The 12,629-nt window shown below is 29.4% G+C and overlaps 2 protein-coding genes and 1 pseudogene across 5 annotated transcripts in view; 1 reads left to right on the plus strand and 2 right to left on the minus strand.

The window, feature by feature from the left end:
• LOC149889583 (uncharacterized) overlaps positions 1-12,629 on the minus strand; it is a 13,236-nt pseudogene continuing 607 nt past the window's right edge. The window contains exons 2-7 of the transcript XR_016451413.1: positions 2,119-2,321; positions 1,757-1,976; positions 1,535-1,651; positions 1,279-1,458; positions 1,095-1,198; positions 1-268 (exon numbers count right to left, since the gene is read on the minus strand). The product of XR_016451413.1 is annotated as an uncharacterized LOC149889583 (transcript). The remainder of the gene's footprint in view (positions 269-1,094; positions 1,199-1,278; positions 1,459-1,534; positions 1,652-1,756; positions 1,977-2,118; positions 2,322-12,629) is intronic.
• LOC149889584 (uncharacterized) lies at positions 2,612-12,551 on the minus strand. 3 transcript variants are annotated; one of them, XM_090083786.1, is made up of 3 exons: positions 12,463-12,551; positions 4,256-4,762; positions 2,612-4,068 (listed from the first exon to the last, which is right to left on the minus strand). In XM_090083786.1, the coding sequence occupies exons 2-3, from the start codon at positions 4,721-4,723 to the stop codon at positions 2,656-2,658; spliced, it is 1,881 nt and encodes a 626-aa protein (XP_089939912.1). In that variant the 5' UTR covers positions 4,724-4,762; positions 12,463-12,551; the 3' UTR covers positions 2,612-2,655. The 3 variants fall into 3 exon arrangements, with proteins under 3 accessions (XP_089939912.1, XP_089939910.1, XP_089939911.1); XM_090083784.1 differs by lacking the exon at positions 12,463-12,551 and adding an exon at positions 5,854-6,338; XM_090083785.1 differs by lacking the exon at positions 12,463-12,551 and adding an exon at positions 5,699-6,208.
• The window catches only part of LOC145182465 (uncharacterized), a 25,241-nt gene continuing 21,705 nt past the window's right edge, over positions 9,094-12,629 (plus strand). The window contains exon 1 of the mRNA XM_090083774.1: positions 9,094-9,170. The gene's annotated coding sequence lies outside the window, so the exon portion shown is untranslated. The remainder of the gene's footprint in view (positions 9,171-12,629) is intronic.

A 12,629-nucleotide genomic window follows, 5' to 3' on the forward strand; every position in this document is an offset into this window, starting at 1 on the left:
TTTTATTGTCTCGGAAAAATTGATTAATACTCGCTCGAACAACACGCCAGTTGTAAGTCTTGAAAACTTTGTCCAGTGCACCTTTAACTTCCTGCACTTCTTCTTTGTCCATATGAATGCGTGCAGTTGGTCCATTTGGTTCACAAATACGCGTGCAAGCAAACTCCTTTCCAAATCGCAAAACAATAAATTTTCTTGCGAAGCAACACGGGTCTCGTTTTTGAATGTCATTTAATTTAAAAACGGCATCAAATCCAGGATACACGGTCTAAAAATTATAATACAGATGAGTTCGAATTTAGTAAACAATCTGGTTTAGTAAACTTTGTTCAATGCACGGTCAAATTAAGCTACCTAATATATGAAAATGTGCCACTAGGGTATTGACTTTTTGGTATCTCCAGTTTCCAATATAAAAAACAGATGAACTTTGGTTTGAAAGTAACTGAAAAGTCATTGGTTTTATTTAATTTTTGAAAAAGGTCACCCACCATGACCCTTGATTACACGCTGGCTCCCATATATCAGTGAATTTTCTTCTAAAGTATATCAACCTGTGTCTCAAAAGAACCAGAATTTCATAGAGATTTCAGAAATAATAGTGGTTTTAAATAAAAATAAATTGATTAAATTTTATATATAAAAACAATTATCTAAAACTTGAAAAGGTCTTTTTTTATGACATTTTGTTTGCAATATTATTTCTTAAAATGTTTCAGTAGAAAATATTATGAACTTTGAAAACACTTTAAAATTCTAGTTCTTTTGAGACCCAGGTTGATATACTTTTGAAGAAAAAAAAATTCAATAATATATAGGAGCCAGTGTGTAATCAAAGGTCATGGTGGGTGACCTTTTTCAAAATTTAAATAAAACCAATGACTTTTCAGTTACTTTCAAACCAAAGTTCATCTGTTTTTTATATTGGAAACTAGAGATACCAAAAATTTACCAAAAAGTCAACACCTTAATGTGCCACCCTTTCCTGAAGCAATCAATATTTCCTTTTTTTTTAATTCGGTCAATACTAGCTAGTGCTGCACTCATTGGATGAGCTTTTTCCAACTAAATTACAAAAATTAAATTTGACTTACATTATCATTAATAGTTTCATTTTCTATTGGGTGTAAAATTTCAGCCAGAAGTTTGTTGGTCTTCCTTTGTTCAACGAGAAGTTTCTTTTGTTCAACCAAAATTGCTAATGTTAAAAACAATAGAGTACTTCTATGTACAAGCACAATATGGTAGAGCTTATGCAAATACAGTATTTTAACTAACCTTCTAAACAAGACAGACTGCTCAACTTTGGTGTACCACAGTGTTTGGTTTTGGGAGCATCATTATCAACATTGTCATCAAGCATGTCAAGCTTGCGCTTTTCCAAAGCCATAATCTCTACTTTACTTTTTTTAGACGATCCTTTTTGATAGTTTGAAACTGATGCAAAGGAGCCTGATTCTATAAATGAAACGAACAATAAAAATATATTCAAGAAAGTACATCAACGAAATTGTAATAATATTATTAAAATAACCTGAAGAATGGTCTTCATTAACGCGTTTTTTTTTCAGCACCTTTGATTTAGGAGTCGAATTGTATTTAGGTCCATTTAGGCCTATACGTTCTGAGACTGGTGCCATATTGTCTGAATCTATAGAAAAATACAAGAACAATTAAAAGTTGTAGTTACATACACAGAATAGTAAATTCATAACAAAAATAATATAATATTATACTTGTAATTGTCACAAGTTACCTGAAGATGGGTCTTCATTATGTTTTCTTTTTCCCACAGCATTGCCTTCAATATAATTGAGGGCAAACTTACTCACTTCATCACTGCTAGGATTTTCGTCACCAAATTCATCCATAAAGTTATCCAATGACGTTTCAAATTTACAACATTGGGTAATAGACCCCTTATATATTATGACAGCTGAAAATTTATTTGCAATGAATACATTCACTACATTTTTCTGTTAAGTAAAAAAACATTAAATTTATTTATCTACATCAATTTTTTCAACATCTTTAAAAAGTGGGCTTATATTTTAGGATGGACTTTAATTAAAGTATATAGGGTAATTGTCATCTGTAGTTGTATTTTAATGCACTTACCACTTGAAACTCAAGGCATTCAACGGATGAATAATGCTTAAAAAGTGTATTTGAAAGTGATATAGGAGGTGTATGACGCTCATGCTTCTCACAGTCCTTGTACCATAAAAGAACAAATGTTGAAGAAAGCTTTTGAGTGTCTACAAAATCCAATTTCTTGGTTCTATTTCTACCAGGATAAGCCATTATTTAATAATATAAACCTATGAAAAAAATTAAAAACAACACAATCACGATAGCTTTACAAAGTTATCAAAATATAAAATTTATAAAAAAAAACTTGCTTGTACAAAATTTATAAAAATGTTTTTGTATTAAATGCTTGCATAATTTTTATAAAAATAATTTGTTAATATTGTAAATTATTATTAAAACATTATGTAAATTTTTATGTAAAATATTATGTAAAATTTTTATGTAAAATATTATGTAAAGTTTTATAAAATTAATTTGTAAATTTGTATAAAATGCTTGTATAAAAAAACACACATGCATGGTTTATTTGTTTGTTTATCACAAAATTTACATTTAGCCACCCTAAGCATATTCAAAAAGTTCTTTCAATGGTGTTAAAATTATTACTTCTTTTGTGAGTAGTTTACTTTTAATTAATATGCATTTGCAAACTAGATTGTCAGCTGGAATAACAACAATATTTTGTGTTTGTTCAACAATAAAAAATAAGTCATCATCAATGTTAACTTTCACATTTCCAATCATATCACCAAAAGTAGATACTAACTTGCATTCCACATTTAATAGTTGTAACTGAACATGTATAACATTGTCAACTAAAGGAAAATCCAATATGATACCAAACTTATTATGTCCAAATTGACAAGTGTAGCTGTTATGTTTGCCATAAGTTTTTGAATGATAAACAATACCATGTTTTAACAATTTGCCAGGATTTAGCAATTGCAATTCTTCCTGTTCACTAATGCCAATATTTAATGCTTGACGAATTTCAGATTTTTTAGGATGATCTGTTGTTTGCAAAAAACAAGAAGCTGTTTTGAAGTCAAGAAATTTTTGCACAATCTGCTGTGGGTGACCATGTGTTCCTTTCATCATTTTTTTATAATTACTAAGCCGAGCTTCAAAACAAAACATTGAGTAATTTGTCACACTTCCATGCATTTTAATAATATCGCTAACATGACCAAGTAGATGAACATTGATAGTATTCATATATAAAGGAAGCAACTCAGACAATGATTTTTGATAAAAATTAAACAGCTGGCTAATAACTGATACTTTATCTAAACATATTTCACTGCTTGACAAGCTCATGCCAATTACTAGAGAATAGATCATCATCATGCAGTCAGGATTCAAATATGGCAGAAAATATGGAACTGCTAAGTATAAAATAAAGTTTTTAAAGTCATGGCCTTTCCAATGTATAAATGATTTAATAGTTGGTGGCTTAGGCATATTATGTGGCATTTTTTGATCAGCAAGTAAGATTTCCAGAGCATTTAATTTTGCAGCACTACCAATAAAAAATGCTTCATGTTTATTGATAACAGAAAATAAACAAATTAAAAGTTTTTTTGAGCAATTTTCGTAAAACAGATGTAACACATCAATAAGTATCATATCTGGCACTTTAACAAATGACATTTCACTAAAGATATTCAAGCCTTTAATTCCAAATACAGATACTTTTGATTTTTCAGCTAATCTAGCATATTTGGCATACATTTCAGATGTTTTAAGATTATATTTTGTATCTGAATGTGAATAAATTCTTGCTGAACCATGTTTTCTTTCAATTGTTCTACCAGGATGTTCACAATAATGACATCCAAATTCACCATTATATTGCTTGTGATTGATAATTGAGGCCACTGCAGGTAAATCGAAAACCAGACCAACAATATGAATAACAACTTGGACATTGTTAATTTCAAGGGGTATTTCAAACAGTTTTTCATTAATGCACTCCTAAAAAATAGTTAGTAATATAGTAATTATGCCTAATTGTTGTTTGTTTGTTGTTTATTATCAATACTTATAGTGGTAGAATTAATTCACTGTTCCACAGCTGGAACAGTGAAAGAATTCTACCACTATAGGAAAATCAATTAACTATAATTTTAATATAAAAAATAACTATTAATAATTGATTTACCTTCAAATAAGCATGCCAATTAGGTTTTAATGATGAGAACCATAAACCAAGAAGTAATGTATTTTCAATTAGAAACCGTTTATAAGATGGTAAATCCAAAATAATTGCATGAAATGGCCACATTGTAGTCTTTTTTTTTGTGTATGGTTCTCCACCATCAGTTGACATTAACAAATGAATATGTAAAACATTTTTAGATTTCATATTTTCGACAAAATTTTGTCTCAAAATTAAATCACTCTTTCGTTTACCCAATATAATTTCCATTTGATAAGATTTAATTGCTCCCAAATTTTGAGATAAAACAAGTTTCATTTGGCTAATAATATCCAATATAAAGATATGTGATGAACAATGAAGATTTAGTTTACATGTGTCAACTAAAGCTGTGCAGCAATCATGACAATAATATGTATGGGTTGGTTCAGTATGGGAGAATACATTTTTTTTAACAAATCTACGAATCATTTTAAGAGATGAAGGTACGTTTTCTACACACTGAAAAATCTATAAAACAAAAAATTAAAACTTTAAAAGTATAGCTATTGAAGTTTTACCAACCAACCCAGGCCCCAACCTTAGTTGAAATGAAAATAAGACTAGACAGTAATGTAGAATGTTCCTAATTAAAAGACTCTCTACTTATGCCAATTTTCTCAGACTTTTTTTACAAATTATTGGCAATGTGCACCATTTCTGATGGTAGCCAGAGCTAAACTGCCAGAGCAGCATTTTTTGCAGTGCATTACTTGATATGACAGGCTCAAAGACTAGTCTGAATAGACTGGCTGTATCCATTTTTAATGTAAATGGAGAGTTTTAGAATAAAGCCATGGCTAGGCTGTGCGTGCTGCAGCCCATACAGCCTAAGCAAATAAATTGACTAAATCCTTTCATGGAACCATTGCAATAATTAGGAAGAGAGAATGTTAACTTTAAGACTTTTTATAAATCTTCAAATATAGCAACTTTCCATGTTTAGCGACTTTAAATAAATTTATGTATTTTTACAAAATTTTTTATTTATTTGATGTTGTTAATTTATGTAATTATTAATTGATGTCATTTTATTTTTGGTGTACAAAATTGTTATTACCTTATAAATTTTTTTTTTTTTGGTGTATTGGTAAAAATTAAATAAATTTTGGCGTTGTTGATATATATTCTGTGAAAAAAAAAAAAAAAAAATATGGAATGCACCCTGGTTCAGGTTTTCAGTGGCATTTGTCTGCCCAAGACAATAAATGCATTTTGTTTTTGTAATTTTTTAAAATTATGCCAATAAACTAAAAAAAAAATAAAATTTAATACGCCAAAAAATAACTTTTAGGGCCTGAGAACACTAAAATAACCCACTTTTCAGGCCATTCAATAAATAAATATACAAAATATTTTTATTTAATTTTAATTTTATTAAGTCTCTAAGCTTGATCAGTAGCTTACCTATTGCAGAAAATTTTTGGAATAAAAGTCACTAAACTTGAAGATGTCTGAGTTTTTAAATATTTTAATCAAGGGACAAGTTGGTTGGTGATTTAATCAGCTTGGCAATATTCATTTACAAGTACATCGCACAATGTAGGCTACATTTTACATACCAGCAAAGTCTTCAAAAAACGATCAAATGCGATTTCAGTCAATGAATTGCTAATCATTAAATACAATAAGGTTAAAAACATAAACGTTTTGTTGGTGAGTGGATCAAATAAAGAATTTTCAAATGGATTACAACTAAAAAACTGAAACATGGAAGCTTTTGATTCTTCCTCAGGCTCAGATACTACAATTTCTTCTGTTTCGTGGGTAAATCTACCATTGTTAACATTATCATCCGTATCGCTACCGTCGGACTGAGAACTACTTTTAATGATGTCCTCTTCAGAAGACGTAGACTCAGCTGTAGAGTGTAAAATTCTTCTTTCGTACTTTCTATTAAAAAAGTTTCGTTTCATTGCGCAAATAAAATTTTAACAAATTTTCCAACCAGACAGGTTCGTTCCGCGCATGTACAAAACGCCACTTTGAACATTAAAATCATTCAAAGTCGTTAAAACCGATAAAAATAATTCCACATTAACTTGCAATAAATCCATATTATACAGTTGCAATAATATTGCAATAATATTGTAATATTTTAACAACAACCTTGTTACTGCTTATTAACACATTAAACGTATGTAAAACAAAAAAATGACAAGGGTAATTAGAAAAGCATCGGAATTATTTTTATTTAAGTGCATTTAAATTACATTTAAAAACACATTGCATTTTTAAAATTTTGTTGCATTTTTAGTTGTCAATTTATTAAGCAATTTGTAGCAATTTTAATTGAAAACGCAATAATATTGCAATATGTTGTAATATAACGCAATATATGTTGATCAGTGTAATAATCTTTTTATACAAATTTATAAAAATCATGTTTAATAAATGGACCCCATAAAAGCTCTGGCATATTTAGGCTTTATTTATCGTATTTTCTATAACAAAACGCAGCAAATCCTATAATATGTTTACAATTTTGGCTTTAATTTTTCGTTTTAACTGACCTACATAGAAAAATGTTCGGAGCTGTTAAATCAGGTGACCATGCAGTCCAATTAAAATCACTTCATTCGGAAATGATTTGATTAGGATAAATCTGCCGCAATTCATCCATTGTTTCTCAAGCAGCATAATTTGCCATTAATTTTTTGCCAAAATTCCCCAGAAACAAGAATTTTGTTTATATACTGTTCTATTCAGCTAAAAATGAGCTTCAGAGTTTTGAAGCAAAATCTGAAATTTCATTATGTTTTAGAGTGTTGGTTTTTCCACAAGATTCGGTGCAGTGATGTTGCGCTTTTCTTTTGATTTATATATCTGGATCTTCTTGCACACACTCAACAACAAATTCTAAATTTTTTGATGAACACCATGCCCGTGGACTGCTCATAAGTTATCAAACGTTATCCCTATTTCTTTGAATCAAATCACTAACTGCCAAATTGTTGATGAAAATAGAGGAATTTGTCTCGGAAAAAGTTTTCAAAACTCATGTTGTGTTGAAATAATTAAATTATTATTTCAGTACTATTATAGCATGTTGTTGTGGAGTGTAATTATCCATTTTATCTCAAATCGTCTAAAAGAAAAAATGATAAGTTTAGAAATTATAACCAAAATAGGTGAGATGGGGACTTTTTGGACACCCTGTAAATTTTTGGAACACCATATAAATTTTAGACAGCGATAATTTTGCGAACCTTAATAAATAGATATCTAGCTTTAAAATGATCAATATCTAAAAACACTGGAATAGCATGTATAGCCAACACTTTGCAAAAAGAGAAAACAAGCAGTGAGGGCAATAAGCAATAGAGGACTTTTAACAATTAAAGGATAATGAAATTCCAACTACAACCTACTATATTTTGTTATTAGATCAGTTTCTTAACTTGTTCTAAACTAGTTAAAAAAATTTTTCTTCCAAATTTTCTTTAAAAGATATCGCCTTCAAACAAACGGGCTGCTCAACCTGACTCTACAGGACAAGCTGAGCAACTGTATAGGGCAAGTTGAGCAAAAAATGGAACTTGGGTAAATCTTCAATAAAACCTCTGAATAGCTGAATAACAAATGAACTATTTCAATATTGGGCAGATTTTCTTTAACAAACTTCTTTTAAAACTAATAATGCTGCCACTCTTGACAGGGTTTTTTTTTTATACAACTATGTGTATCCAATCTTGCATAGGTCATATTGAGATTGTGCAAGCTGTATTAAAAATCTAATCTTATCATTTAAGTATTAGTTAATTAACGTAATTGCAGCTACATAAAGCAGAAACAGTTGCAATTAGAAAATCTAGTACCTGTAATAGCTATTTAATTTCTTAAAGAAACTTTTATGAAGAATATTTTCCACCAGTATATCCTGTTTTCTTGATAAACTGATTATATTTTGAAGCTGTATCACTTGGACAGATTGTTTTCCCAATACTCGTTGCCACTTGATGTTTAAATGTTTTAGTAAACATTCGTTTGATAAACATTTTAACGTGAGAATAATCATCATAAGTTATCATCATCATAATGATAACAATCGTCTTATCCAAATTTTATCATATTGTAATCCTAATTGAAACCTACCCTTAAAATCCCACTTACAACCTGACTGATTTTTAAACTGAAAATAGAAGAAAGTTCAAAGGTTCCTAGAATAAACAATTTTAAACAAATTTAGATAAAATAGAGAATGCTGGAAAATTGTCTATCGATGATGCTTCTTATACTTCATTTAACTTGATATACAACATTTTGCAAGTTCGATTTCAATACACATCAAAATATGAACTGATTTAAAGTTTCAGATTTCTTCCTATTTTTAGTTACGTAAGCAGGCAGTTTCGCCAATTTATGTTAAACCTTTCTAGTTTGCACTTGTGCAAGATTCTCTTAACATGTGGGGCGTAGTTATACCAGTTCTTATTTATTTTAAATCACGCTAAATTTATGCTCTGTATCACTTTCGCTCTTACTAAATTCACAAGTATTACAAGTGTAACAAGATTGTTTACATCAAATTATAAAAGCACGTCCCATTTTCGTTCTCTCAAACTTTCTAAAAAAAAATTCCAAAAACAAAATAAGAGTTAATTTAAATTGTCTTTGGGATACCGAGGTCAGTCAGAAGCATTTAAGCAAGGATTTGCGGACAGTTATGCTGATGATCGCAACTTATGTTAATTACCCAGATGACAAATTCATCATCTGCAAATTTTTTTTTTTTTCTAAAGAAAAAGCTATCGAACGGAACCGAAAATTCGAACGTTAAAGTTAAAACTGCAAGCGAAAGATGTCATTAAATTATTTTCGCACTTTTCCATTGTTTATCTTCGTCGGTTAATCTTGAGCAAAAAATTGGTGAAACGAGGTATGCTTTTACATGTTATATTTAAAATTACCTTCAGACATAGGTCTGAAAGTAATTTTACAAGGTATTAATTGTGGGTTTGTGTTTATATATTTTTCATTATCATCTTTCACATGGTAAATTGAAGCTACTAATAAAACAGATTGGAGTTTATGTTTAACAAGTGTCTATGAACGAAAACTATTGCTTTTACACATCATTTTCCAGCATTTAAAATGGACATTTACAGTTTAAATATGCGCTTATTGCATCTAGTATAAATGAAAAAAATCCCCTCCCCTCCTATTTTATTTAAAGAGTAGTTTAATAGACAATGTTCAACACAAGAAATGGAAAAACAAACGAGTGCTTTCAATACAATTTTTCTTTGTTTTCGAACCAAAAAATTAATTAGAATTTTATTGTGTAAGTGGCATGAACTTGTATAAAGATAAGTAAATTATTACTAAAACAATCTTAAGATTAGAGAAATTAAAAGTGTTTAGAAATACGATCTTGCACCATTTTACGTCCAAAAAAAAAGTACCACTCTGCCTCCATCCCTAAATACAACTTCGGATGGCCTCCCCTATATATAAAGCACTCCGCATTCCGTTAACAGGAGTGATTTTTCTGGTTAAAAGGTCCCAAAATATTTCTATAAATAATTATTTTGGTAATAAAACTACAAAGATTCCGATTCGTACGTGTGACATAACGATTTACTCTGTCATCGATAAATCTAGAAAAATTTTGTATAAGATCCTTTGTTAATTGTCATCAAATCCATGTTAAAAACGAATATGTAAATTACGCGAGTGAAAGTTCTATGAATAATATACATAGTGATACAATAGTAATAAGTAAAGCGAATATTATATACAAGATACAAATATTCTGAACGCCAGGGTGGCAATAATAAAGTTTAAGAATATGAATCAAAATATCATTAAAGCAATATTTCCGGATAATGAAAAAAAAGATATTCTACATATCTTGATAAAGAAGCCATTGATGAAACATAATGATATAAACAAATACTAAAGAGAGTGAACTTCCTTGGATTTTTACATAGCTTAAATAAACAGATACTTACATACGAAAATGGTGCATTGATAGCTGAATGCAAAATATTTAAAGCCGAGACAGTTGATCGAGAGGCTAGTCTTATAGACTATGTAAAGTTAAAAGTGACAATCAAATGTAAATATTGGGCCGATAAAAACCGACCTATTCCTATTTCCTTTCTTATAAATCTCTATCAAAAGTAAATACTTCGACTTAGAGAAATCCAGAAATTCAAGTTTTTAGCATGTGTAGTTTCTAAGATATTGATGTAAAAGTTGAAAATAGACAGAAAGAAAAGTTTAAAATAGACAGAAAAGGCTTTTGTGCCGGATAAACATGTTTCACCTCAAATCAATTTTTAACCAATAACATCAAATAACCCCTTGATCATAATGTGACGTTAGACAGGTAATGAAATGAGCTTCCAAAATAGAAATATAGTTTTATGATTTGCTGGCACAAAAAAATAGAAATATAGTTTTATGATTTGCTGGCACAAAAAAAAAAAAAAATAGTAATCTCAACTTTGTTACATTTTATTGTTATAATCTAAGAACACTGGGAAACAAAAAATTTATTGCACTGATGTCAAGAGCAATAAGAATAAGTGTCAAGGCACTTATTCTTAAGTATGACTAATTTTTTGTTTTAAACTACAGTTGTTTTTTTTCGGCTTTCATATTTTTAATTTCTGTAAATTTCTGCTCTCAAAGGAAAAACTCAAAGTCAATACGAAATCAAGCGCTCATAAATAATCTATCTGCATAGTGGACCAGGGACACCTATTTTGTGTCAAAATCTGGAATAGTTCAGTTAATCACCAAATGCGACCGAAATGTGGTTACTATTGTAATAATTGAGCATTTTATGACCTTTTTTTTTGTTATTTGGTTGCTATGGATACCCAATTACTGAAGAATTTAACATTACTGAAGTGCATAATACTGACAAATTTAACTAACAAAGTTTATATTTGAATTTGAACAATGAGTTACATACAAGAAACCAAAAGTGGCTTGTAAAAATTTACAAAAATGATAAAATATAAATATTGATCTTTAATACCTGTAAAACACCTTCAGGCAGAGCTTTTTTCTTTGCACTAGTTGTTGTTTGTAATAAAGAAAAATAAAGATTGCGTCACTAGAACAAAATAATCGCTCAAATACATCATCATTGCATTTGATCCGATCACACTTGCGTGTAAAATGCTCACGATACTGTTTAAATTCTTTATTCCGGGCCTCTTGAGCTTCTTTACGTAAGAGCCTAATTTGTAATGTCATGTGATCAATAACAGTTAGCCCATGAACAAGCATTTTGCAAATACTCTGTGGCATATAGTACCATAGATTTTTACATAAAACCTAACTGCATGTGTACAATATTTCGTAAATAAATCAACATCAAGCTTAAATCACATCACATACAAGTCAAGAAAACAAGGAACATTTTACAAGTTCAAAATTGAGTCCTCTGATTTCAGAAAACAATATGTACCAATTTAAAAGATAATATGACAGTGTAACAGCATATGTTTCAGCTACATGCAAATATCTGCAACCAAACTGTTTTCAACTTGTGTGTGTGTATATGTGTGTGTGGGCGCTCGACCGGCTGGGAGAAAAGGTACCAAAAGTCCGGGATGAAGTTAAGAGTGCCAATATGTTCACTGTAGTCATTGGTATTAATGTAAAAAAATTCACAATGATATTCCTACAAATTCCGTAGATATTGAATTTACAAATAACGCTATTCGAACATGCATTTATGGTACCTTTTCCAAAAAAAAGCGCTCAACTGCCTAAAATATTATTCTGAGACAAACTAAAATTGAAAATTTTAATTAAATTCACTGTGTTTGATAAACAATGCTTAGTTTTTAATGTGACCTAATATATTATACTGATGGGAGTAATAGTTTAAAATGCAAAAATCTAAAATAAGTTTTCGGCTTTTAGCACACCATGTCCCGCTGTGATCTGGTTAGAATTTTTTTTTGAAGCTCAAGCTTTTGTGAAAAAAAAAGTATAAATATGTTTGTTTGCTCAAACACAATTACACTTTTTTTATTTTTGTTTGTCTTAAACTAAATATTAATGTCATTAATTTTAAATATAAAAAACCGATTGGAGAAAGTGTCAACAATTGTGCACTTACTAAATAAAATTATAGCGTTATATAACTTTAACACAATTATGTAATAGAGAATGCTGGGAAATATATATAATAAAAAATAAATTACTTTTCCTCCTTATGTTTAACTTAACTTGATGTGCAATATTTTTTCAAATTCGATATAAAATCCATTTAGAGAATACCAAAGTATAAACTGGTTTAATGTTTCATAAGTGGATAAAATTGTATTGCGCGCTTACACTAGTTCACTCTAATTCTAATCATGCTAACACC

This window comes from Hydra viridissima, unplaced genomic scaffold, assembly GCF_058129835.1.
Source record: "Hydra viridissima isolate aposymbiotic clone 2 unplaced genomic scaffold, HvirCarnegie_v1 scaffold_4, whole genome shotgun sequence".
NCBI classification, from domain to species: Eukaryota; Metazoa; Cnidaria; class Hydrozoa; order Anthoathecata; family Hydridae; genus Hydra; species Hydra viridissima.

Bases quoted from the DNA above. Each gene is read 5' to 3' on its own strand.
- LOC149889584 (XM_090083784.1), bottom strand. From the start codon at position 6,207: ATGAAACGAAACTTTTTTAATAGAAAGTACGAAAGAAGAATTTTACAC. The intron at 4,763-5,853 runs GTATGTAAAATG...TTTGTTTTATAG, and splicing joins GTTTTTTGAAGACTTTGCTG to ATTTTTCAGTGTGTAGAAAA. The intron at 4,069-4,255 runs GTAAATCAATTA...ACTATTTTTTAG, and splicing joins ATTGGCATGCTTATTTGAAG to GAGTGCATTAATGAAAAACT.